At 32.2% G+C, this 23,419-nt stretch overlaps 1 protein-coding gene across 1 annotated transcript in view; it reads right to left on the bottom strand.

Moving 5' to 3' along the window:
- Window positions 1-1,159: 1,159 nt before the first annotated feature.
- The window catches only part of LOC137398959 (uncharacterized), a 197,010-nt gene continuing 174,750 nt past the window's right edge, over window positions 1,160-23,419 (bottom strand). The window contains exons 24-26 of the mRNA XM_068085122.1: window positions 5,290-5,417; window positions 3,886-4,049; window positions 1,160-2,333 (exon numbers count right to left, since the gene is read on the bottom strand). Coding sequence (XP_067941223.1) covers window positions 2,136-2,333; window positions 3,886-4,049; window positions 5,290-5,417 — 490 coding nt within the window. The 3' untranslated portion in view covers window positions 1,160-2,135. The remainder of the gene's footprint in view (window positions 2,334-3,885; window positions 4,050-5,289; window positions 5,418-23,419) is intronic.

Here is a 23,419-nt window from a genome sequence, read left to right as displayed (position 1 = left end):
TATTGCCTATATTTGGCAGGGTAGCTTGCCACCACAAGGTGTCACACTCGTACATCTCTGCAACATTCCTGTCTTACCAAGTTTCCATACAGCGATTGTGTATCGAAACGCTTCTGCGAGGGGCTGCGATGCTATCAAGGAAATAGCAGTGTCACTTTTATTCTGTCGTGATTCAGTGCTGCTGCTTGGAAGCAAAACAGCTGTGCAATGCGCCATCTTTGTGCCATGGAAGCAAAACAGCTGTACAATGCGCCATCTTTGTGCCATGGAAGCAATACAGCTGTACAATGCGCCATCTTTGTGCCATGGAAGCAAAACAGCTGTACAATGCGCCATCTTTGTGCCATGGAAGCAATACAGCTGTACAATGCGCCATCCTTGTGCCATGGAAGCAATACAGCTGTACAATGCGCCATCTTTGTGCCATGGAAACGGCTTGAATGACTAACAGCGTCACACTTGTGCTTGTTTGCAGCAGTAATGAAAGCTGTTGATTAGTAGTGCCATAAGTAGCAGTTTTTCCTTCTGATCATCCATGGTTTGTTTTGTCCTTGACATCCTAAAGCTATAACCTTGACAGTCATTACACAACCATCCCTCTACTAAGGCACCCTATAGAAACATGATCTTCTTGTCGGCGCAACGCTTCAGCACTGGCACACCAAAGTGTGTTCCAAATGTTTCCATACACTGTTGCTGTTTTGAAACTTAGTAATGTGGTATATAGTTACTATTGTTAATACGCAAGGTTAATCTTCATATGAGTGATATGAATGCAAACTCGCGTACCCCTTGATATGAGTGCAAACTTTGCATACCTACATTGGTATCTAAAGATTGCTCGCTGGTCAGTCACCGTTTGCCATTCATTCGTTTTCAAAAATTCATGTTTAAATCAGAAGTTGGCTGGTTGGTCTATTGCCAATAACGTAGCAAAATAAAATTCTATTATTGCGTATAAACAACAAAATTTTGATAAGATTAGAGAGTGTGCTATGGCCTACATCATCAAACTTGGTGAGTAGTTCTCAGTGTTGCAGATCCATTGGCAATTCGAAAGAAACCGACTAAATAACATTGTATAGAATTTCCCGTCTACAGAGAAACGCGATGCTCGCTTGACAGCTTTGATGCAAACAACTCAAAAATGGTTGTCAGATAGATTTGTGTTTGTAAATTGCTGACAGTTGTAAAAGTAACAAGATCACTCTTAAGATTAGATAACAAAATATAATCCAAAACCAGATATCCAAAGACAAATCAGATATCAACAAAAAATTGATTAAAACATTTGGGTGTATTAACAGGATCTATGATGGTGCATATTAAACAGGAGAGTTCTGTATAGATTCTAAAGCAGGAAAGAGTAAAATAACAGAACTCGTCCAAAACCTATTGCTGGAAAAGCTGGTGAGGGAGTGACATGCTCCTGCACATCCCTTCACTTGAGCACCGGTCTTACAAGTGCATCATCATTTAACTAGATAATTCCCATAGATAATAAATAAAATATTGCAGTTTATTTTACATCACACCTGCTAAACCTGCCAGACCAGCTTGTTGACATTTGTACAAAGTGTAACATTTGCCACCATTGCTGATAATTTTTTCGTTTCATCTTAATGCCAAAGCCTTATCACTACCGCACACTGTACTAGCTCTCTGCATGGTTATATATACACTTTTTATTTTTTCTGATATCTGCTGATTGTCAGTAATTAAATAAAATCAATTGAGTTTCCAAGTGATAAATTTCTTTCAATTTCATCCAGCAATTTGGCTTGCTGCCAACTCACTGAGTAAACCCAAATGTTAACAGATCTGACAGGACAGAACAGAATATGAAAACGCTTGTAGGGAAAGAACACAAACAGTATTCAGCCTTTATAACAATAAATGATCAAAAATAAATTAAAGGAAAATTATGATAATATACAAGAGAGATAAGAGACCGCAGCAAGTGGATACAACATTATGACATGCAGCATTGCAGGGTTGAGGGATTGAGATTAATTAGGGAGCAGAGGCTAAAGACTGGTGTTGAGGTGGCTGGGAGGCCGTGGGCCCGCGCAGTCAGTTTAAGATTGCTTATGCCATGACTGTCTTTGGTTGTTTCTTGAGAGATAACCCAAGCTTCATTGCATGGATGTTGGGGTGGCGGATGAGCGTGCCTGAGACAATAAAGATGTATAGGCACTAGACTTTAGAAACCTTGTGTACGAGTCTTTTTCCATCAGACACTGAATTCTAGACTGAGCCAAATCAAATGTCACTTTTGATGGATTGTTTAACGCCTTCATGGTTTCCATACGAGTGCGTGAGTCGAGGTTGACCTGCAAATATCAAATGTTTAAATGTTTATTGGAGTGCAGCAGCAAAAATTCTTAATATTTTATCAGGTTTTTCAGCTGTAAATGATGCAGATAATACCATAATATAGCGTATATACTCTTGTATAAGTCACGTTTCTGCGAGACGATTTCAAGGTACACTATTTGGGTTCGACTGAGTAGAGCTTACGGACCTGCTGTTAAGTTGAATAGAATATGGACATGAAAAGAAAATTACTTTATAATAGATGCAATTTACACGGCAATATGAAGCCTTAACCAAGAGTACCATAATATTGGTACTTCATCGTTTAAATGCTAAAGTGACTTCACAGAATTGCTGGTATCAAAATATGTCAGTGAAAATATGGTATATAATGTATTACCAATAAACAAGTTTATGACGAGACTTTCAATCAAAACATAACAGCTGTCCATTGTGTTGCTGTCCCCAGTCAGTTTTAAATTTAATAAGTAATATAATTTAATAAGTAATATATTTGAAAAACCATTAGATGAAATTTTATAACTGTAAATTCTGAATGAGTGATACCTATTGACTTATACATGATATTGACTTACACATGATATCGACTTATACATGAGATCGACTTATACATGAGATCGACTTATACATGAGATCGACTTATACATGAGATCGACTTATACATGAGATCGACTTATACATGAGATCGACTTATGCATGAGATCGACTAATACATGAGATCGACTTATACATGAGATCGACTTATGCATGAGATCGACTTATGCATGAGATCGACTTATGCATGAGATCGACTTATACATCAGATCGACTTATACATGAGATCGACTTATACATGAGATCGACTTATACATGAGATCGACTTATACATGAGATCGACTTATACATGAGATCGACTTATACATGAGATCGATTTATACATGAGATCAACAATTATTTCGTACTATTGAACTTATTGTTACATCATTCTTGTTTTGCTCTATCGTCTAAATGATTCAAACTAATTTAAAAAATAAACACTAATTAGAAGATGCCTAATATATCACTAAATGCTTCAAATGTTCATCTGGTATGTGTTATATAACGCCTGCATAGCAACATCTTGTGTCAACTATTTTTAACGCATGTAACATGAAAGATGTTGACACAGGAAAAGTGATGCTTTTAATTAGTAAACACAGGATGAACCAATCAGCATGAACCAATCAGCATGAACCAATCAGCATGAACCAATCAGCATGAACCAATCAGCATGAACCAATCAGCATAAACCAATCAGCATAAACCAATCAGCATAAACCAATCAGCATAAACCAATCAGCATAAACCAATCAGCATAAACCAATCAGCATAAACCAATCAGCATAAACCAATCAGCATGAACCAATCAGCATGAACCAATCAGCATGAACCAATCAGCATGAACCGATAAGCATAAACCGATAAGCATAAACCAATCAGCAGTGCAATTATGTACAACTTAAGCCCTAAATATCTGCTAGATTTAGCCTCAGCATCAGACATGGAAAGACAACTTCCTTAAGGACAAACCTCCTTTGGAGCATGAACAGTGACAAAGTCTGAGTATATAGTCTGAGCTCTCTGCGCCTGCTGCCTTGCTTTCAGTCTTTTATATTCTTCACAGGCTATCCAGAACTCTATGTTCTCCTCACTATATTCGGAAAGCAGAAAACTCCGGAACAACATAAGACCGTCTGCAAAAGAATTAAACGAATCGGTTAAAGACAAGCCTGCTCACTCAACCGAATTGAAATTCCAACGCCAGCATCTGATAAAGTACGTAATTAAAATCACATTGAGCAACTATTGCTCATGCCTTGCCTCACTTCCTCCCTTCTATTAGTGTAGAAGTTCCCATAACGTAAACCTTTAAAATAAATTTCACTTGACATCAAAAATTTATGTAAAGTTTTTGCACTGCATTACATAAGAATTCACAGAATATGAACTGTTAAGTTAAGTTGATGCAAAAGTCTAAAATTTGATTTGAATAATGAGAGTCCGATAGTTCGCCTTCCCTCTTGCGGCACTTTGGAGAGAAAACGAAACATAGGTGTATCTTTATTATACACACACACAAGTCGATTACACGCATGCATATATACTACAACATTTGCAGTCTAGCGTGCCATGAGATATCGTAAGATGTAGGAGCGTCTACTGTAATACGAGCCAATGTGCTTCTAACAAAGGAGTTCATATCACGCTGTCTGTCTCAAATAGGAGGTTGGAAAAAAGATTGTTGTGAATGGGATTTGAACTCACCACATTCAACTTGCTAGATTGATGTTCCATCTACTTGCAATTAAACACCTTCCGGTGCTTCGGGATAATTGTGCACATCATTATTTTCTGTGCTTTATTGGCACGCCTGACGATCTCTCATCGGACTGCCATAGTACTAGTCATCGATAATAATGGCCTCGATTCAGTTAATTACCTTACAGTACAAGCTCATTGCGTCCAAGATAGGTTTCTGAACGGTGATGACAACAGGGGTTCACATAAATGACTACTTGTATATATATAACATACGTAAAAGCCGCTCGTAGAAACTGGAGTCTTTCATGAAACATTATAAGTAACTTTTTTGGTGGTTAAATACGTTTAAATCCTTTTGCCTATAATAGTTGCCATGAACTTTTTGTACTTTGCTGTTTTCATCGATTCATTTGTTCTTTGAGCAAAGTAGAGCGATACCAATATCCTGTCACTACTTCAATAACATTGATGGAAAATCCAGTGACAAGGTCATAGCCTTTGCATGGCTGAGGCCAATTCTCATTGACCTAAATCTATTTTTTCAATGTGACAAATCATATCGTAGCCTCAGTAGGTGTAACCACAGCCAATATCTATGATATGAGTTGCGGATACACTCCCTCGGAGTGTGTAGCCAGAACTTGGAGCCGATATGTATACATACTCCCTTACATTTATCATTTAACAGGTTGCTGAAGTTCTGTGACCAGCTTTCCACTATTTCTAAAGTTGGAATGGGTGCATTGGGTTCAGAAGGACGTCTCTTGAAAAAGCCGAGTACATTCCTCACATTCTTTGCTCTGCAACAGATGGACCAAAGCCTATGTCAGAGCTGTCAACAGGCGCTGTGCTGATCGTATTATCGACAGCAAAATGCAATAATTGACTGAGATCAAATGTCATTGATTGAGAAGATTGGAAACCCGAGCTGTTTGCTTGCCGTCGATGACATCACAATCGGAACAATATGTAGCAATATCTCATGTGTCAAATGATATCCATGTCAGTATGACATAACATGTTCTTTGAGAACAATTTATGAAAAAGCTCGGTACAAGCTAATAACAAATGATGTGATAAATATAATATATAGATGTATATAGATATGTGTATGATGCTAAGGGAGACGAATTAAGCTGGAAACATTTGATAAAACCATATTTTTGCATTTTGTGTTCACACACATGGGAATTAGGTCAACATTGAAGAATGATGCATAGACATAGATTACAAATAAAACAACTTAGGCTCACCTTTGCTACAACTCTAGTGAAAATAGAACTAATTTTAAAAGTATAATATGGCACCTTAACGATAACTTACACAAAATGTTAGAAAGTTTCTTAGTAAGTTCTGCTATTTTTCCATCATTTGTGATTGTTTTTGATGTTTGAGGTGCTCTGACTGCCAGGATGTTTCAAGTTTAAAATCAACAAAACTTGAGCACCGTTAAAACACAAGGAAATCCGTGCAAAATGATGTCACTAGTTGTTATCATTATTATAGTTGATATCATTATTATAGTTGATATCATTATTATAGTTGTTATCATTATTATAGTTGATATCATTATTATAGTTGATATCATTATTATAGTTGATATCATTATTATAGTTGATATCATTATTATAGTTGATATCATTATTATAGTTGTTATCATTATTATAGTTGATATCATTATTATAGTTGATATCATTATTATAGTTGATATCATTATTATAGTTGTTATCATTATTATAGTTGATATCATTATTATAGTTGATATCATTATTATAGTTGATATCATTATTATAGTTGATATCATTATTATAGTTGTTATCATTATTATAGTTGATATCATTATTATAGTTGATATCATTATTATAGTTGATATCATTATTATAGTTGATATCATTATTATAGTTGATATCATTATTATAGTTGATATCATTATTATAGTTGATATCATTATTATAGTTGATATCATTATTATAGTTGATATCATTATTATAGTTGATATCATTATTATAGTTGATATCATTATTATAGTTGATATCATTATTATAGTTGATATCATTATTATAGTTGATATCATTATTATAGTTGATATCATTATTATAGTTGTTATCATTATTATAGTTGATATCATTATTATAGTTGTTATCATTATTATAGTTGTTATCATTATTATAGTTGATATCATTATTATAGTTGTTATCATTATTATAGTTGTTATCATTATTATAGTTGATATCATTATTATAGTTGATATCATTATTATAGTTGATATCATTATTATAGTTGATATCATTATTATAGTTGATATCATTATTATAGTTGTTATCATTATTATAGTTGATATCATTATTATAGTTGATATCATTATTATAGTTGTTATCATTATTATAGTTGATATCATTATTATAGTTGTTATCATTATTATAGTTGATATCATTATTATAGTTGATATCATTATTATAGTTGTTATCATTATTATAGTTGATATCATTATTATAGTTGATATCATTATTATAGTTGATATCATTATTATAGTTGATATCATTATTATAGTTGTTATCATTATTATAGTTGTTATCATTATTATAGTTGATATCATTATTATAGTTGATATCATTATTATAGTTGATATCATTATTATAGTTGATATCATTATTATAGTTGATATCATTATTATAGTTGATATCATTATTATAGTTGATATCATTATTATAGTTGATATCATTATTATAGTTGATATCATTATTATAGTTGTTATCATTATTATAGTTGATATCATTATTATAGTTGTTATCATTATTATAGTTGTTATCATTAATATAGTTGATATCATTATTATAGTTGTTATCATTATTATAGTTGATATCATTATTATAGTTGTTATCATTATTATAGTTGATATCATTATTATAGTTGATATCATTATTATAGTTGTTATCATTATTATAGTTGTTATCATTATTATAGTTGATATCATTATTATAGTTGTTATCATTATTATAGTTGATATCATTATTATAGTTGTTATCATTATTATAGTTGATATCATTATTATAGTTGATATCATTATTATAGTTGATATCATTATTATAGTTGATATCATTATTATAGTTGATATCATTATTATAGTTGATATCATTATTATAGTTGATATCATTATTATAGTTGTTATCATTATTATAGTTGATATCATTATTATAGTTGTTATCATTATTATAGTTGTTATCATTATTATAGTTGATATCATTATTATAGTTGATATCATTATTATAGTTGTTATCATTATTATAGTTGATATCATTATTATAGTTGTTATCATTATTATAGTTGATATCATTATTATAGTTGATATCATTATTATAGTTGTTATCATTATTATAGTTGATATCATTATTATAGTTGATATCATTATTATAGTTGTTATCATTATTATAGTTGATATCATTATTATAGTTGTTATCATTATTATAGTTGATATCATTATTATAGTTGATATCATTATTATAGTTGTTATCATTATTATAGTTGATATCATTATTATAGTTGTTATCATTATTATAGTTGATATCATTATTATAGTTGATATCATTATTATAGTTGATATCATTATTATAGTTGATATCATTATTATAGTTGATATCATTATTATAGTTGTTATCATTATTATAGTTGATATCATTATTATAGTTGATATCATTATTATAGTTGTTATCATTATTATAGTTGATATCATTATTATAGTTGATATCATTATTATAGTTGTTATCATTATTATAGTTGATATCATTATTATAGTTGTTATCATTATTATAGTTGATATTATTATTATAGTTGATATCATTATTATAGTTGATATCATTATTATAGTTGATATCATTATTATAGTTGATATCATTATTATAGTTGATATCATTATTATAGTTGTTATCATTATTATAGTTGATATCATTATTATAGTTGATATCATTATTATAGTTGATATCATTATTATAGTTGATATTATTATTATAGTTGTTATCATTATTATAGTTGTTATCATTATTATAGTTGATATCATTATTATAGTTGATATCATTATTATAGTTGATATCATTATTATAGTTGATATCATTATTATAGTTGATATCATTATTATAGTTGATATCATTATTATAGTTGATATCATTATTATAGTTGATATCATTATTATAGTTGATATCATTATTATAGTTGATATCATTATTATAGTCGATATCATTATTATAGTCGATATCATTATTATAGTCGATATCATTATTATAGTCGATATCATTATTATAGTCGATATCATTATTATAGTCGATATCATTATTATAGTTGATATCATTATTATAGTTGATATCATTATTATAGTTGATATCATTATTATAGTTGATATCATTATTATAGTTGATATCATTATTATAGTTGTTATCATTATTATAGTTGATATCATTATTATAGTTGTTATCATTATTATAGTTGTTATCATTATTATAGTTGATATCATTATTATAGTTGATATCATTATTATAGTTGATATCATTATTATAGTTGATATTATTATTATAGTTGATATCATTATTATAGTTGATATCATTATTATAGTTGATATCATTATTATAGTTGATATCATTATTATAGTTGATATCATTATTATAGTTGATATCATTATTATAGTTGTTATCATTATTATAGTTGATATCATTATTATAGTTGTTATCATTATTATAGTTGTTATCATTATTATAGTTGATATCATTATTATAGTTGTTATCATTATTATAGTTGATATCATTATTATAGTTGATATCATTATTATAGTTGATATCATTATTATAGTTGATATCATTATTATAGTTGATATCATTATTATAGTTGTTATCATTATTATAGTTGATATCATTATTATAGTTGTTATCATTATTATAGTTGATATCATTATTATAGTTGATATCATTATTATAGTTGATATCATTATTATAGTTGATATCATTATTATAGTTGTTATCATTATTATAGTTGATATCATTATTATAGTTGATATCATTATTATAGTTGATATCATTATTATAGTTGATATCATTATTATAGTTGATATCATTATTATAGTTGTTATCATTATTATAGTTGATATCATTATTATAGTTGATATCATTATTATAGTTGTTATCATTATTATAGTTGATATCATTATTATAGTTGATATCATTATTATAGTTGTTATCATTATTATAGTTGATATCATTATTATAGTTGTTATCATTATTATAGTTGATATCATTATTATAGTTGATATCATTATTATAGTTGATATCATTATTATAGTTGATATCATTATTATAGTTGATATCATTATTATAGTTGATATCATTATTATAGTTGATATCATTATTATAGTTGTTATCATTATTATAGTTGATATCATTATTATAGTTGATATCATTATTATAGTTGATATCATTATTATAGTTGTTATCATTATTATAGTTGATATCATTATTATAGTTGATATCATTATTATAGTTGATATCATTATTATAGTTGTTATCATTATTATAGTTGATATCATTATTATAGTTGTTATCATTATTATAGTTGATATCATTATTATAGTTGATATCATTATTATAGTTGATATCATTATTATAGTTGATATCATTATTATAGTTGATATCATTATTATAGTTGATATCATTATTATAGTTGATATCATTATTATAGTTGATATCATTATTATAGTTGATATCATTATTATAGTTGATATCATTATTATAGTTGATATCATTATTATAGTTGATATCATTATTATAGTTGATATCATTATTATAGTTGATATCATTATTATAGTTGTTATCATTATTATAGTTGATATCATTATTATAGTTGTTATCATTATTATAGTTGTTATCATTATTATAGTTGATATCATTATTATAGTTGTTATCATTATTATAGTTGATATCATTATTATAGTTGTTATCATTATTATAGTTGATATCATTATTATAGTTGATATCATTATTATAGTTGATATCATTATTATAGTTGTTATCATTATTATAGTTGTTATCATTATTATAGTTGATATCATTATTATAGTTGATATCATTATTATAGTTGATATCATTATTATAGTTGATATCATTATTATAGTTGTTATCATTATTATAGTTGATATCATTATTATAGTTGTTATCATTATTATAGTTGATATCATTATTATAGTTGTTATCATTATTATAGTTGTTATCATTATTATAGTTGATATCATTATTATAGTTGATATCATTATTATAGTTGATATCATTATTATAGTTGATATCATTATTATAGTTGATATCATTATTATAGTTGATATCATTATTATAGTTGATATCATTATTATAGTTGATATCATTATTATAGTTGTTATCATTATTATAGTTGATATTGATAGTCAGATCACCTCAAATACCAAGAACAATCACAAATGATAGACAAATACCGATAATTTCTGAGTTTGCTGCACTTTTGTGCAAGTTCAAATGACAAGCCGTGAGAAGCTCACAAAATACCTGAAACCAGATAATTTAACTATAAAGCAGAACTAGAGAGAAGAGAGATGACTGCGAGATGAGAGCACTTACTGATATGTCTGCTTCATTTCTTCCTTCTGCCAAGGATTTGTTTCAAATTAAAATGCTAGGCTGTGCGGGTCTGATTTCTAGATATAGTACAAGTGCCTGTGCGCAAGAGCGTGACACACGCCAGTATTAAAAGGTCAAAAATGAATCAACAGATATTGCGCACGCTCCGGGTTGACGACAAATACCATGACAAATATGAGCAGTATTAGTGAGAGAGGCTTGTACCCAAAAATACATATTTCTGTACTGACAGGAGGGTCTAAGGCTATGTATTACTGAGTTATATTGCATCTCGCTTTATTGTATCTGACGACCTATCCACCCCTGCACTTAATCACAATGTAAACTGATAGATCTGCCCTTCTGGTTCCACTGTAAACACCTTGTCACATACGCCTGACCATATCAACAATCCTAACAATGAGAGTGTCAAGGGGGACAAGTCTAAACAGGAAGCTTCAAGTTTTCATATTAGCAAGTTAGCAATGATGAATTTTTGCAAGACATTTTTCAGAATGAAATAGTTGTGTCAGCGATTAGAATTTCGACTAAAAACATAGGAAAACATAACAGACGTAAAACTGGAATAAAATATAAAACCGAATAATTTATACAATATATACATATATATATATCTATATATGTATATTTCTCAAAGTATATCCGTATGTGTATTTGTAGGATTGATTGTCCAGCTATAGCAATTATTAGAATAGTTGTAGCTGGGCAACAACGCAGACTCAAAGTCATGACTTACCGCCATTAGAAGCCTATCTCATTAAGCAGCTTACTAGAATTTTCCATTGGCAACATGCCGTGCTACTAGCTTGAAAGTTACAGTTGTTTGACAAAGTTTTAAACCCTTTACAGTTGTTTTTATTTTCTCTCTTAATTTATTTCAACTACACAACACACTTCTCTCATGATATGTAGTTTGAAAGTTAGAATGGGAAATGTTGTTATATGTTAAATACAAATGGATTTTCTGTCCAACGACTTTTTTATTACCCGGGCAACGCCAGGTGGCACAGCTAGTATATATATATATATATATATATATATATATATATATATACATATATATATATATCACATATATATTTAACACAATCCAGCTTCTCATGATTGTGTTAAAAAAACAGATGTTTAAATTTAATTTTTTTTATCAACAACCCCACAATAATAGTGGCTAAATTTCTCCGAACATGAAGGCAAGCAAAGCACATACGTGAAAGGCGCAGAACGTCTCCTTGTCTTCTCAGAACAGCTATAATTCTCCTTGACCATTGTAAATCTAACAACTTAACTTCCAGCATAGAGAAAGTGGAATGACTACTGAATAACTTTGGAGACTCAACGAGTGTTCCAACGCGTCTCCGTGAAACAATGAGAAGTGCTCAGAGCTCCTCAAATTCCTTACATCTATTACACCTCCCCTTTGGTGGATTACTCGAATCAGACTCACAAAGCAAAGAAATTATACTACGCAATTATAATTTGTAGAAAAGATCAAAGAAGACAATTGCTGTTTCCTAGCCAGGAACTAAACTGCAATTATAAAAGAATCAATAGAAGCCATAATAATTACTGGAAGGTTCTGCGTGACTGGCCGGAGACTGCCAGGTAACTATGACTGCTTGCAGCTTGTACAACAGGAGCCCATGGGGTGAAGATATGATATATAGTGGATTATAATTTGTTTGGATTTGGTACTCCAGTTTGTTCAAAATCTTAAACCAACTTTCCCTGTAAGATATGATGGTAAGCATATGGTAAGTATTTCAATCTATTTTCATCCCTGAAAACCTAAGGTATTCAAATAGAAATAAAGACTTACACCTGCACATGCTAAAAAAAAAGAATAAATACCCCCTTTATCACTGTCTCTATCTCTCCACCCCTTATTAATGGCTAAAGTAACACACAAAAAAGCAAAAAATTGGCACATACTCGAATAAACTGTAAAATTTAATTGGCTAACGGTCGGATAGACCCTTAGCGAATGGTCGACAAGGGCTGAGGAGTGCATTTGGCTCGATTTGGCGCTTTTCGCTCTCACTCGGTGCGTTTTCCGACTTGACTCAGCTAATTCGAGCACCGCATGTTCGAATTCAGATGTAGTTTCTATTCGAATTTATTTTCTGTACTGAATTATTTGAGTAAGGAGGAAGTCGGGTAGCTGTAATTCTTGACTAAATTTTGCCTTTTTGCAAAATGACTTCAACAAACTTTTACAATAATACCAAATGATTAAAAAGTGGGGTTTCACCCTGAATGCAGGCTCCCAAGTCAGACAACCAATTTTCATGTATCACAAATCAATAAAGAAACTTTAATCAACTATTTTGCTATTTTACAATTTTTGTACTCGTGGGATTAAGTTAAATGAGAAATTGGTAAGCAGTTTAAACAGCCAACCGCCCCCAGCATGAGACATGGTCTATGCTTGGTACTCAGTCTATGCTTGGTACTCAGTCTATGCTTGGTACTCAGTCTATGCTTGGTACTCAGTCTATACTTGGTACTCAGTCTATGCTTGGTACTCAGTCTATGCTTGGTACTCAGTCTATGCTTGGTACTCAGTCTATGCATGGTACTCAGTCTATGCTTGGTACTCAGTCTATACTTGGTACTCAGTCTATGCTTGGTACTCAGTCTATGCTTGGTACTCAGTCTATGCTTGGTACTCGCACTGAGGTTAATTTGCAACAAAACTTTCAAAACAAAAGTGTATTATGTAAAACTGTAAGATTTGTGAACTTGTAAGATTTTATGAACAAAAATTGAAGAGCGTACAGTGATGGCCAAAATGGTTGGGACGCCTAATTCCAAATTGCTATCCGCGAAATTTTTTCTGGAATATTTCGCGGATCGAGAGGAGAACAAGAAAAGTGAGGCCAACTGAACTTCAGTTTATAAGGCAATTTTTGTAATCAGTGTACAGCCTAAGAAATCTTCTTTTACCGATGCGCTGCCTTATTAAGCTACACATATTTCATGCTATTGTCAATGATATACACCTAAATGGGGGAGAAACTCACTATGAATGACAATTGGCCTTGCAATATTTTATTAATATCATCCAAAATACGTACTCTTCTTGAGGATAGTTCAGTAGCACTCAACATAGTCTCGGATGAAATGTTAATAATCTTAATCAATACTTAATCAATACAATCAATATGAGGGACGAGTGCAAATATCTCACCAAAAAAGTTAAAAAGTTGAATAACTCATAAATTACTGAGTTTCCCTTTGAAATACTTACTTATTAAGCACCTGACATAAGTGTTACTGGCAGAAATGATAAGTTAAAAATTAAAATTAAAAAATGTTTTAAAACAAAAAACAAAGTTGAATCATGTAAATAAAAAAGATTTTCCTTCTAAGGATACGTGAAGAGCAAACATTAAAGTTCAATTAAATTGAGACCCTCTTACTACTTACTATTAGCGTACAGAAATCATATATCATATCGTACAGAACATACGACATTGAGTGAACATACGACATTGAGTATTTAGTTTTATTACAATTATGGACAACTCCTGTCATTCATACGCACTATTCTTCCATGACACGGTTAATCCACGAGTTCGCGTCAGCAACATGGACACGGCAAAAACTCGTCCAACAAGTTTTATACTTGCAAGTGAAGTATGACTTGCAAGTTTTTACAGGATGTTTCATGCTTGTGAAAGGAGCGACACTGAATGGTGTGCATCATGCCATACAAGCTATTCCATTTTAAACATTTTTCCTACTTTTTCCTAATCCGCAACAGGCGAATGTCCAATGAAACACTTGTCGCACCGTAACTCAATGTGCACACAATTCCAAAACCCTATCATCCGCACAATGGAAACATTGTGATGTTAGTAAACATAAAAAAATTAAACATAATCCCATTTTACTGACTTCGAGTCGTCTGCGATCCGGAGTTTGTGATGCCCTGAACGACCCTTGTATATGTCTAATTCCAGATACTATTGTTTGATTAAACTTTGCTGAGACCACAGAGAGAGACAATGAACATGAACTGAAATTGCTAACGAGGTGTTCCTTTCGAGTACGCCAAAGGCATGATCGGGAATTAAGTATATTTTATGTAGAAAGAAGCTAAAGTGTGCCGTCGGATACTATCAACCTTAAGCAAATATTTAGTGAGTTGCTGGCTAGTAATTTAAACAGTCTCTATCATAAATCGATCCACTTCTGCTAATTGTATCCAGTAATCAGTCTCTCTCTAGTTCACTTATAGTTGCACTAAAAGGTAAGAAAAGAAATGGAGATCATTTAAATCTGCGGAGTCCATTATCTGCCTTTCATGATAGCTAGCAATGTTTCCACGAAGGATGGTAATATGTATTTCGTGTTTGGCTGCGGAGAGAGCTATGGATGTGCAACTGACAACTCTTTTAAAGATAAACTTACTCAAAACTTTAATAGATTATATCAAAAAGTACGAGTATTTCTCTGTCACTTGCGATTAAATTTGATGTTTGAGGTGATCCAACTGCCAGAATATTTCAAGAATAAAATCGATAAAACTTGATCTAATATGTGCTGAAATTATGTTACTAGTTCTCGGATGCCTGTCTCTCCCGTTTTTGATATCGTTACATTGAAGTCGCAGCATTACGTGTCTCTATAATTCTGCCGATGTCTTTGCAACTATAAATCGTACTGTCATAATCGTACTTTCGCTTGATCTGAACTTTTAACAGCGATCATTTTAATCTAAAAACATTCTGGCAGTCATCTCAAATAGAAAAATTAATCGCAAATGGTAAAAAATGCCAATGCTTTCTGATAAAACTGCTATAATTTTGTGTAAGTCCGTCTGCAAGTGCCCTGAGATATCGTGTTTAATAGATGGACACCGTCTGCAAGTGCCCTGAGATATCGTGTTTAATAGATGGACACCGTCTGCAAGTGCCCTGAGATATCGTGTTTAATAGATGGACACCGTCTGCAAGTGCCCTGAGATATCGTGTTTAATAGATGGACACCGTCTGCAAGTGCCCTGAGATATCGTGTTTAATAGATGGACACTGTCTGCAAGTGCCCTGAGATATCATGTTTAATCAATGATAAATGAAAAATCAATTAGAAGATGCTGTACTCTCAAAAACAATCCTTTTAAAATTACAATGAAAAATAATGTTCAAATAGAATAATAAAATAGAGTATAATATAATTTATAAAATAGAATTTTAAAATAGCAATACTTTATACATTAGTGCCTCCACAATAAGTGTTATTTAAGGAATGAAGTTTTTGATAAGGTCTTCACCTTGCATCAAGAGCACTAAGAGCTCATTAGCAATCTCTCCTCAGTTATATTCTCAAGTTATGACAAGTCGCCAACAGATGGAATCTAATGCTAAAACTTCAAAGAATGTGAAGATTCTTATTCACCTTGACCTTCGTATAGTCCCCGAGCCCTAACGACGAATCATAATGCTTATTCTATTTTTTCTTTCAACATAAACTAGCTTACGATAGCGAAAAGATTCTAAACAGCAGATGGATGCAAAAGGGGACCTTTGGTTGTAGCTCAAAGATTATCTCTGCTCACTACGCATAGTACACTGTCCATTACACATGTAAAGTGGTTTCATCATTAGATTCATGAATTCAATTAAAAACAACTTGTTTGTAATATTTTTGAGTTTATAATTGGACGCAACTGTTCTTTGAGACACAAACATTCAAGCGTCATATGAAGTTTAGAATTCTTAGTTTAGCACTGATTACGGTCAAAGAATGAGTCAGCCGTGTTAGAAATAGCATGAGGCTTCTACTATTGTCCGTAAACAGGCATGATACTGAGCATGTAAGCGGTGGTTGCATCAGTACAAGATCCGTGCTTGTTAATCTTCTGAGAATACGGAAGAACGCGATTCTGTATAAAAAAAGGCTGAACCATAAACTAAGAGACAAGCCTCTTATGGAATTACAGAAGGAGGCGGCCAGAACTTATCCCTAGAGTTGTGACGAACAATGGCAGCCATGATATCAGCTAATTATCACAGAATTTTATGAAACAGGTTGAGTTAAATGAACTATTCATACCCAGAGAGTTCTTTGTGAAAAAATATTGTAAAAAGTTCTATTCTGATATAATAAATGCCTACAAGCATTTGTCTGTGGAGTTATTTTTTACACACTATTCTCAGCGAAATAGGAAAGTTTGGAAAGTGACAGACATGTAAGATGTCATATCAACGTAGATATCTGCCCTACAGATTTATTTCAATTCGAAAATAATTCCAGGTCTTCAGAGAATCAGAAATAATCAAAGATAAGCAACTAAACCACTAGTTGATTGTAAGATGGAAACAAAGTAATTTGATATTATTAACAACAGGAGCTACCATGTCCCTGTTGTATTATTAACTACAGGAGCTACCATGTCCCTGTTGTATTATTAACTACAGGAGCTACCATGTCCCTGTTGTATTATTAACTACAGGAGCTACCATGTCCCTGTTGTATTATTAACTACAGGAGCTACCATGTCCCTGTTGTATTATTAACTACAGGAGCTACCATGTCCCTGTTGTATTATTAACTACAGGAGCTACCATGTCCCTGTTGTATTATTAACTACAGGAGCTACCATGTCCCTGTTGTATTATTAACTACAGTGCCCCTCGAGGTACCATGTCCCTGTTGTATTATTAACTACAGTGCCCCTCGAGGTACCATGTCCCTGCTGTATGATTAACTACAGTGCCCCTCGAGGTACCATGTCCCTGCTGTATGATTAACTACAGTGCCCCTCGAGGTACCATGTCCCTGCTGTATGATTAACTACAGTGCCCCTTGAGGTACCATGTCCTATCCATTTTCACTATACAGTATTAACAAAAACATTTCTTGAAATTCAAATTCGGCAGTTGGTACGCTGATTACGGCGAAATGACGAAGATGAAAAACTCGCCGAAATGCTTCTCTGACAACGCCTGACAGAGATGCGATGCTCGCTCTATCTCAGTTTAACTCAGTTTATGCATTCATTATAAATTATTGCAAAAAAGAAACCCGGAAACAGATGAGTAGAAAAACTTTAGCAAATTAAAAAATTGAAGTTAAGTAAAATACATACTAAAACTTAGCTTTATGTGTTTATTAAGCTAAATTCATTTAAGTTAAATTCAAAGTTTATGTTATACGCCTGGCCCAAAGGTAACTCCCTACGGTACGTACTGAACATAGTACATTGTAATTTTACATTTTATTGCAGATCATAATCACTAAATACACTACTATAAGTAACTATAGTTACTAGGGTTAATATACTATTTTTTATTAATTTTTGATATGTAGAGTACATATAACATTTTGATGATTTTTACCAGTTGGTATTTGCATTAGATAATTACTGTGGGTGTTTATGCCTCTCTATATGATATTTTCACCTTACGATGCCAAAACTGGGACAAACTAAAATCGTATGGCGGGGGTCCACTGTACTCCACTGTACGAGGGTCCACTGTACTCAACTCTCTTGAGGACTTGCAAGAGCATTTAGAGAATTCCAGTTGCTCACTACTATTGATTACCATGTCTGTCTTGTTATTTACGTGATAATCGATTTCTACGCTTTGATATCAACTTGGAATCACATTAAATAGTTTTATGTTATGAGCCGCAGGGACAACTAGAGGCTCTAACATGGCTTACAGCAGTTGACAGCCTTGAAGTGCATAGCTTATATTTGCTCCAAGAGAAAAATAAAGTTTCTATGGAACATAGATGTATGTAATGATGAACTACTCTTGGCACAGCAGACGCACTGTGAATGCGATTGGGCAGCACCAGCCGCTGATGACACACCCATAGCTCTAGTTACTAGATCTACAACAAGTGCAAAGGATTAGATTCAATTGTAATGGATTTAGTCTTATGAGAAAATAATGTTACCGTATTGCCTTAGTCTGACTAGGGCTGTCCCGGTATTGCTTTAGTATGGCTAGGGCTGCTCCAGCGCAGCCTTAAGGTACGGCCACATATGCCGAGTTTTTCATTGGTTCTGACCGAAATCAAGAAATGAACGAATTACACAGAATTATTCGGCCGAAATTCACAGAATTGACTGAGTTGTGCGAGCTTGCCGAAATCGTAGACGAAACGCTTTTAAATGGCTAAACAAATTATTAGCGAGCACGATTTTATCAGCTTTCGCAATTTATATAGTCCGAGGCACATAATGCGACACGCAAGAAAAATACTATCGCAATTCGCCATTGTAAATACGATGCAATTGACTTGATTGCGCTAAAGATGGCAACTCTTTCTACAACGGTACTTTTGCTGCTAAGCAAAAATTGTTATTAAAAAAGAAACGATTGGTAGCCAGAGTGTCCGAACGATAAAAAACCAACAATAGCGCAATCTAAGCAGTTGCATCGTATGTACCATGTTGAATTGCAATGGTACTATTATTGTGTGTCATATAAGTGTCCTGAACTATACTAATTGCGAAAGCTGCTAAAATCCCGCTTGCTAATAATTTGTTTAGCTGTTTTGTTAAAGCGTTTCGTCGACGATTTCAGTACGCATGTGCAGCTCTAACAATTCTGTGAATTTCAGCCGAATAATCCTGTTTTTCGTTAATTTCGTGATTTCGGTCAGAAACAATGAAAAAAAATTGGCACATGTGGCGGTACCGTTAGCCTAGCTGTTCCAACTAAGGCTCATACCTTTATTGAACAATTTACTAGACAAGACCAACTATTATATAGTGAAGTCAGGGCCATATAACTCCAGCTTAACTTTGCACCGCTATGAAGCTGTCTATTCTCATCAATAACTTGACCTCATCAAGTTATTTTGTTCTAGAAACACGTGGAGACCACAGGTTACAAGACCATGGATTTTGGATTCCAGAAATACCTGTTGGCACAAATTCAGTAACTCCTGCCAATTGAACTTATAGAGCAACATTTAAATAGATCTGTGGATATGTAACGGATTGCGATAAGAAAACTCTCTAAAGAATATAAAATGAAAGTAACTTATTCTACCACCTTTATGGGCTGTAGGCGAAGCAGACGATAAAAAACTCGAGTGAGTGATCAAAAAGTCGAGAAGCTCGACCTACAGTCCATCCTCTACTTATGACCACTTCTATACATTATCGACTTAAAATTCCATCAACTGTTTTTCTCAACATACGAGCACCTTTTTGATGTTTCTCGAGAAAGTAGCTGAAATCGGTACATATGTGCTTAGTCTTCTTTCAGTTTGCATGATTTAAATAATATAATATTATATATTGATATTATTACTATTATATATTGATATTATTACTATTATATATTGATATTATTACTATTATATATTGATATTATTACTATTATATATTGATATTATTACTATTATATATTGATATTATTACTATTATATATTGATATTATTACTATTATATATTGATATTATTACTATTATATATTGATATTATTACTATTATATATTGATATTATTACTATTATATATTGATATTATTACTATTATATATTGATATTATTACTATTATATATTGATATTATTACTATTATATATTGATATTATTACTATTATATATTGATATTATTACTATTATATATTGATATTATTACTATTATATATTGATATTATTACTATTATATATTGATATTATTACTATTATATATTGATATTATTACTATTATATATTGATATTATTGCTATTATATATTGATATTATTACTATTATATATTGATATTACTACTATTATATATTGATATTATTACTATTATATATGTATACTAGTTGTGCTACCGGCATTGCCCAGGTAATAAAATTAGCTTATAAACAATGAGAGGTAATGAGCGTTGCCTGCTACTTGCTATTAGCCTGGCACATTGCCAATGGATAATTTGAATAAGCTTATTAATAAGAGCTACTCCTCTCCTTGACATTACGCAATCACTTTGCATCATGACTGAAAGCGGTAGCATATTTGCTCTCATATAGTGACAAATATCGCCTAAATGCATCAAGCTTGTGTAGCTGAATTGGTAAAGCGTTGGACTGGCAAACCGAAGGGTCCGACCAATTCTTCTGCAATACAGATAATTTATTCCAAAATTTTAATAGCCTTCGCTGGAACGACAAACTTTGAGAAATGTATACTGTATATAGATTATTACCATTATATATTTTTGTATATTGATACATTAGCGTGTGTTTGTTCGCTCTGCGTCACTCTCTTCAACAACAAGTTTGAGATAAAGGACTTTTAAAGCGGGAACCGAACATGCAAAATTCCATTTTGTAGATCGACGCTCTACCAACAGCACTGTTCGCACGCCCTTAATTAATTAATGCAGCAGACTAAAAAACAAATGAACAAAAATCTTTAGATCAATTTTTTGAGAAATCTTTTTAAAATCTGCGGATCTAAAAATATTTTGAGAAATTCTTGTTGACTTGCAGCAGTTTAATCTACGAGTCCTTTAGTTGCGATCATTAAGTAACTGAAGGCAGCAGTTTAAGCTACGAATCCTTTAGTTGCGATCATTAAGTAACTGAAGGCAGCAGTTTAAGCTACGAGTCCTTTAGTTGCGATCATTAAGTAACTGAAGGCAGCAGTTTAAGCTACGAATCCTTTAGTTGCGATCATTAAGTAACTGAAGGCAGCAGTTTAAGCTACGAATCCTTTAGTTGCGATCATTAAGTAACTGAAGGCAGCAGTTTAATCTACGAGTCCTTTAGTTGCGATCATTAAGTAACTGAAGGCAGCAGTTTAAGCTACGAGTCCTTTAGTTGCAATCATTAAGTAACTGAAGGCAGCAGTTTAATCTACGAGTCCTTTAGTTGCGATCATTAAGTAACTGAAGGCAGCAGTTTAAGCTACGAGTCCTTTAGTTGCGATCATTAAGTAACTGAAGGCAGCAGTTTAAGCTACGAATCCTTTAGTTGCGATCATTAAGTAACTGAAGGCAGCAGTTTAAGCTACGAGTCCTTTAGTTGCGATCATTAAGTAACTGAAGGCAGCAGTTTAAGCTACGAGTCCTTTAGTTGCGATCATTAAGTAACTGAAGATAGCAGTTTAAGCTACGAGTCCTTTAGTTGCGATCATTAAGTAACTGAAGGCAGCAGTTTAAGCTACGAATCCTTTAGTTGCGATCATTAAGTAACTGAAGATAGCAGTTTAAGCTACGAGTCCTTTAGTTGCGATCATTAAGTAACTGAAGGCAGCAGTTTAAGCTACGAATCCTTTAGTTGCGATCATTAAGTAACTGAAGGCAGCAGTTTAAGCTACGAATCCTTTAGTTGCGATCATTAAGTAACTGAAGGCAGCAGTTTAATCTACGAGTCCTTTAGTTGCGATCATTAAGTAACTGAAGGCGGCAATTTAAGCTACGAGTCCTTTAGTTGCGATCATTAAGTAACTGAAGGCAGCAGTTTAATCTACGAGTCCTTTAGTTGCGATCATTAAGTAACTGAAGGCAACAGTTTAAGCTACGAGTCCTTTAGTTGCGATCATTAAGTAACTGAAGGCAGCAGTTTAAGCTACGAATCCTTTAGTTGCGATCATTAAGTAACTGAAGGCAGCAGTTTAAGCTACGAATCCTTTAGTTGCGATCATTAAGTAACTGAAGGCAGCAGTTTAATCTACGAGTCCTTTAGTTGCGATCATTAAGTAACTGAAGGCAGCAGTTTAAGCTACGAGTCCTTTAGTTGCGATCATTAAGTAACTGAAGGCAGCAGTTTAAGCTACGAATCCTTTAGTTGCGATCATTAAGTAACTGAAGGCAGCAGTTTAAGCTACGAATCCTTTAGTTGCGATCATTAAGTAACTGAAGGCAGCAGTTTAATCTACGAGTCCTTTAGTTGCGATCATTAAGTAACTGAAGGCAGCAGTTTAAGCTACGAGTCCTTTAGTTGCGATCATTAAGTAACTGAAGGCAGCAGTTTAAGCTACGAGTCCTTTAGTTGCGATCATTAAGTAACTGAAGGTGCAAAGGAAAAAGCAAGATAGAAACAAGTAAAACAAGTTGTCCATGATCGTTGAAGATAACTTTTCAAAATGTTAGATATGAAAACAACAAAATTATTTAATTAAAAATAAAACAACAAAATATCATTGAGAACTGGAGTCGCTCACTTTAAAGCGACTGCAGCCGCCTGTTGCAATGGGAGA

Source organism: Watersipora subatra, chromosome 6 (genome assembly GCF_963576615.1).
Source record: "Watersipora subatra chromosome 6, tzWatSuba1.1, whole genome shotgun sequence".
NCBI classification, from domain to species: domain Eukaryota; kingdom Metazoa; phylum Bryozoa; class Gymnolaemata; order Cheilostomatida; family Watersiporidae; genus Watersipora; species Watersipora subatra.
This window is presented reverse-complemented; position numbering and strand designations above follow the sequence as displayed.